Consider the following 6,000-nt stretch of genomic DNA (forward strand, 5'->3'; position numbering starts at 1 on the left):
TGGTATGACAGCGTTTTAATTTAAAGTACAGCTTGTGCTTTCCTCTTACTTGGAAAGAGCACAGTTTGGGGAAACTTAGATTTTAGTAACAGATAGCCTGTGAGAGCTGGGGGGGAGTAGTTATTGGACTGTTTCAGTGTAAGCTGCTTAACCATTCACGTGCTGCATGTGTATTCTTGGGAAGCCAGGGCTGAAGCTCATGCTGGTTTTTCTTTTGTATGCATTTTTTTTTTCCCTCTTCAAAAGCATTCAGCAATACTTGGGCCACCGAACAATACAGAATGAGGTTGGCAATAAGACCGCTACAAAGGGGTAAAGGTGGAAGAGTGCTTGCTTTACAGAGAAAAATATACAGAGGTTTGTCCCAATTTCCACCTCGTTCTAGCTGACATTTCTGTGTTCACCTTCAAGTTTCTGACAAATCACTGTCTGTGGTTTCTACTAGAGTCCTTTCTTAAGATTTGCTTAACCAGTGTGGAAGTCTTTGTAAGGAGATCCTGTATCTTAATCTCTATTACTGAATTCCTAATTGTGAGGTGGTTGGTGCTGTTGTATTGCCAGTATTGTGGGTTTTCTGCTGTGCCCTCCCTCTATCTGCAGCTTGTTGGAAGGATGTCCCCGGCAAAATGCCTTTGACTCAGGAGCAATGAAAACTTCCCAGGGTCAGCTGTGGGCATTGCCATTCCTGAAATAACTCAGGGGATTAAAACCCAATCATAATAAACATGGTTTTTTCTGACTTCAAGCTTGCCATAAAGACTTGCAACCACCAAACAGCCCAGACTAAACCGAGATAGCTAATTTTTAATACTTATTGCATAATGAAAGATTATACAATTTTCTTAGTGTAATGAAAATTATACTCTGTCCCCACAGTTGTAACTCCTTCTATGCAGACCAACATCCCTTCACGGAGCATCCTCCAAGCACATTGCCTGGAGCTTGCTGGGACTGCCTTTGGCCAGCACCAAGAGCTTCAAAACAGTAAAACAAGACCTGCCTCTTCTAATTTAATGTTGGTTTTAATCTGCATCCGCAGCGGCAGCCTGCTAAAATCTAAATCAAATCAAGAGGTGGGGATTGAATTTATTAAGCTTCTGCTTAAGCTGAGTAGAATAAGGCATGAGGCTTCAAGAGCATTGAATGGCTTTAGTTTTATTGGGGATCTGGTTTAAAAAGACCCAAAACGAACCAGAATTTTTGTTTTGTTTTGTTTTGTTTTTTTCCTTGAGAGGCTGAACGTGCAGAGCAATTTCCAGTTAATTTTAACACATCATTTAAAGGCATCCTCGAGGATTGAAGAAAATGTTTTTCTTTAAAGAAAAAGAAGAGAAAATGGATGGAGATACTGGAGTGTTTGGACATTAAGTGGTTTGCCCAGGGTTGTGTCTGCTGAGCCTAAAGTCAATTAATCCTTTGTTCCCAGTGCTTTGAGATGGATCCACCTGCCTTTTTCCTTTATAACAAGCTCCAGCAGAAGACCAGGAGGCTGTTAAAGCTCACAAAGCCAGCACATGGCATATGGAGATACGGAGTGGTATAATTGTGTTAGAGGTGTGACTGTGGAAGTAGGGGTTCACAGGGATGCTCTCCTCCTGCCTGGGTGGATAGCTGCCAGGGTTGCTGTTTTTGGTGACCTGGTGGCTCTATCTCTTTGGATTTAATTGGCAAATATATGGTGTATATTTGGAGGGACCAGGTTAGAGGCAGGGAATGCAGGAGGGATGAGTGTGGTGCTCCAGGTGCCCCCACCATGGGCTGCCTCCAAGCCTCGTCAGGTTTTAATTAAAGCTCTCCTTGTAAAGATGTAACAATGACAAAGTGCTTTTATTCCAGCGCTGTGCTTGACATATTTGGGATTTATGGGTCAAAGGGAAGGCTTGGGTGGGGGTTTGTACAGCAGCCTGCCCTGCCTGGAGGGCTGAGCACTTGTGTGTCTGCTGGAGCACAGCAAGGAGGGGAGGACGGTGAATGAGCACAACAAAACAAATGTAATAAGTCTTCCCCTTCTCGGACGCGTGTGTGCACATGCGAGAGGACAGCATTATAGATGCTTGTGGAAATGCATTCATAGCAACCTGTTCCAGCAGCCCCTGGCTGTTTAGCAGGATGGGAAGCACTCGGAGCATGGAGACCTTGATCACATTTGGAGTCTCACAGCCAGGGACCAAGAGACCCCCAGGGCTTCTGAGACCTGGCAAACATCTCTGTCCTGTTGCCCCCTGTACTGTGTGAGCCCTTGCACATGTGGGTATACACAAAGTCCTGTTTTAAAATTCTGTGGTTTTTTTGGTCAGGATGGCTGATGGGGTATGAGGTTTCCCACCACCTGGTTTTGGGCAGTGGATGCTGAGAGCTGCCACCCTCTACCAGCAGTTCAGAAACTCCTGTCACACCTGAGTCTTGGGTGGCTCCTGGCCATGGCTGGTGATGAACTGCTGAGGATGACCACTGTGACCTCTTACTGCTGCTGGAGGTGCACCCAAATTTCATTTACCAAAACATTCACAAGCACCACTGTGGTTTTTGGGTTGCTTTGGGGTCAGCGTGTCTCTGTCTGCACCTGCCTGTCCAGGCAGGTCCATGGCTCAGCCCAGCCCTGTGTGCAGGTGGAGAATTTGCAAGGTTGGCAAGACCAGCAACATCTTGTCTTTGAAGCTGCCTTGAGCTGGGAACATCCTGATCCTTGGCTATTCTGGGCATTTCTAGAGCATGTCTGAATCTCTCTTCTGCCAGGAGAGAGCTGGCACTGGATGAATCCACAGTGGTGGGGATGAAAGAGCAGGCAAAGTGCTTTGCAGAGGGATGAGAGCTGCAGGAATGGTCTGTAAAGCACTTTCTGTAGTCTCGGAGTCTGGAGAAGCAGGTGAGGAAGGATGAGTGATGCATTGTCATCTCGCCAGCTGCACCTACTTCTTCTTTCAAGGGCCAGCCAAAGATGGGGTTCCTGGCCATGCTGCAGGGATGTGTCAGCACTTTTTGTTTGCTGGAGGGGACAATGGAGATTGGGCTGGGGGTCCTGAACCAGCCCCTTCCTCATTGCAGCCTCCCTTCCTCGTGGTGGGGAGAGCACTGAAGGCTCATGGGATCTAGAGGTGGTGTGATGGGGGGGGGGAATTATTTATTTATTTATTAATTTGCTTCATGATAAAACTGCTGTTCTGGCAATACAATTGTGTAGCTCCAATAACATCTAAAGGTTCCTGCTGCTGTAGTTATTGAGCAGCTCTAAAAATAATTACAAGTGATACATATAAAAAAATCCATTGCTTTTCAGCTGCAGAGCGGACTGTCAGATGGTGGCCGCTGCTGTTTTAGCTCATGGGTTGCTACAAAATGTTACTTGGCCGTCATGTGCTTGGGTTTGGTTTTAAGATGAAGGCCGAAACTTACCTTTGATGCTCCGGTGCTTTGGATCTTCTGGAATTTCCCCCAACCCCTTGTGTTTGGAGTAAGAATAAGGTTATATGGTTCTTATTTCAGTCAACAGGCAGGAGACATGCCCCCTAAATGCCAATAAATTAGTGACAATTGAGGTGTTCCCATTGCCTCCTGTGTTGGGCTGTCTGAGTCCAGTATCAGGCTGGCTTTGTGGGTCCATGGCCAGCAACCAAAGCCTGATTTGTGATGCAAAGACGAAGCAAATTGGGGTTCCTCGTTATCAGGACCTTGCCCTGGAGGCACTGTGTGCAGGAAAACTGCTCTGGCAAAAGAAAGGCGGGTGTAGAGGGTAAGGGGAGACCCGCGGGTGGAGGTCAATGTGTTTCTGGTTGGCCTGCAGGACTTTTGTCCCAGCTCCAAGAAGAAGTCCTGGAGGTCTCAGCACAGCAGTGGCTACTTGCTGAGCAGGAGGGGATGTTTTTATGCAGCCTGGGCAGAATCTCTGCATCACAGAAGCAATTAAACCTCGTTAGCAGGAGGTGCGGTGGCCCGGAGTGTGCTGCTCACACTTGGGTTTTATCCCTCCACGCACACTTTGGCTGGGCTGTGCAGGTCTGCCTTGGGGATTTTGGTGGCAAAAGAGGCTAAATGTTGCATTTTCCTGGAGCCCTGAAGCCTGTTTGCAGGTTTGCCTCCAAGTGAAGGAGCTGGCATTGGTGTCGTCTTTTGCCTGCTCCATGGCAGTGGGTTTGGGTGGGGGCTTGCTCTGTGGGAACCAAACTGCCCTGTTCTGTGCAAAATAAATACACCCTGGCGTATGGTCTGCTGGGGCTGAATTGTGTTATTTCATAAAAGCTTCTGGAAGGCTGTTTTTTTCCCAGGGAAATTAAATTCCATGTTTGCCTCGAGGCTCTACCTTGCTTTGTCAGATTAGTAACAAGCCAGCATACACCTCATCCACGAGAAGCTTGACTGAAAATCAGACTTTTAAGAACTAAAACTGGAATTTATGTTTTTGTTTTTTTTTTTTTTACTGAAATCATTGGTTTAGCTGCACTGACTTTACAATGAGTGTGAGATTGTATTAATAGAGAATTAATTTATTTCTCATTTAATTTCCTGAGGTTTCCTCATATTTAAACTTTTTCTTTCTTCCCCTCCCTCTACAGTACACTAGGGTTTGGATTCCTGACCCTGATGAAGTTTGGAGATCGGCAGAAATTGTCAAGGATTACAAAGAGGGAGATAAAAGCCTCCAGCTGAAACTTGAAGATGAAACTGTAAGCTTTTGAACGTCGTTATTCTTTTTAGTAATTTAAAGCTTCAAATTAATGTGTGAAGAAGCCTGATCCATCTCGTAGTTTCTGTGAAGCAGTTTAAAATGTGTTTTATTGCCTTAACACTTCCAGCTCTCCCCTGCCCGCTCCCTCCCTAGACACTTGTGTTAAAGTAGGTTGTGAGAAAAGCCCTTGACCTCCATCATCTCTTTTCATCCCCTGGCAAACTTGTAATAGTCTGTGATATCAAAATGTATTCTTTTTTTTAGTAGTAGCAGTATGTTAGAAATACCAGTTTACTCTCTTTGCTGCTGAACAAACTGTGAAGAGCACGGCTGGTGGCATCTACTCAACCTTGGGTACCGATGAAAAAATCACACAGAGCACAGAACTGACTGCTGTGCAACAGCTTTCTCCACGCCTTTGTTTTTCTCTTTAAGTATAATCTTATGTAAAACCCTCTTTTATACCTCCATTTTACTTTTAAACAAATGGGTTTTAAAAGGCGAGACCCCCAAAACTCATTTAAATGTAGATGTTTTCCAGCAAGCGCTGCTTCTGAACGCACACACAGCCAGCAATAAATCATTCCCAAAGCAGGATGGAGGCTGGGGAAAAGCAGCTGCTTTCTGTTCCGCACAAAAAGCTCATGGAGTGGGACTTTGGGTGACAGCAAGGAATTGCAGATGAAGTTAACCATGGCATTTGCATCAGCTGCAGATTTAAGTGGTTTATGGAAAGGGGGCAGCCGTGCTATGTACCCACCACGAGGTGCCTGGTGTGGCAGGAAGAATAAATACATTTTTCATGAAGAATTTCACCTAAACCAGCTTTCTTCACCGAGCAGGTAGGGTTTACTCAGTAGTCTAGAAGATGATCCGCTCTGTTGCATAAAAGAGCACTTCAAATTGAACATGCTCCAAGGAGGGCGAGTAATCCACATCCACTGCCAGCCAACCATTTCAACACTTTGGGGAATATCTTGACCATGTTGCTTAATGGGCAGATGGAGAACAGGAATGAGATGTGGTTGATGAGGCTGTTCATCAAAACAGCTTTTCTTTCACAGCAGGGCAAGCACAGGCTGTTGCCAGTGTGTGAATGTGCCAGGTTTGCAAAGAAAGTCAGTGATGCTGGAATATGCGCCCAGGACTTGGTGCTGTGGCTTTTTCCTGGCTCAGCTGTGTCTGCTTTTGTTGTCCTCCACAGTTTGCTCTTCCAGCATAGGGCAGCTTTCTGAGAAGGGTAAAGGATGGATGATCCTACTCTTGGAGGTGCTTTTTTTACCCTCCATGGTGATAAATCTGGATGAGGAGATGCACAGATGCCACCCCACTATTCC

At 45.8% G+C, this 6,000-nt stretch overlaps 1 protein-coding gene across 1 annotated transcript in view; it reads left to right on the forward strand.

The window, feature by feature from the left end:
• Positions 1-6,000, forward strand: part of MYO5B (myosin VB) — a 143,398-nt gene that overhangs the window by 25,737 nt on the left and 111,661 nt on the right. The window contains exon 2 of the mRNA XM_029962143.1: positions 4,506-4,661. Within this exon, the coding sequence (XP_029818003.1) occupies positions 4,506-4,661 (156 nt within the window). The remainder of the gene's footprint in view (positions 1-4,505; positions 4,662-6,000) is intronic.

This window comes from Manacus vitellinus, unplaced genomic scaffold (genome assembly GCF_001715985.3).
Source record: "Manacus vitellinus isolate BGI_N305 unplaced genomic scaffold, ASM171598v3 scaffold_42_pilon, whole genome shotgun sequence".
NCBI lineage: Eukaryota > Metazoa > Chordata > Aves > Passeriformes > Pipridae > Manacus > Manacus vitellinus.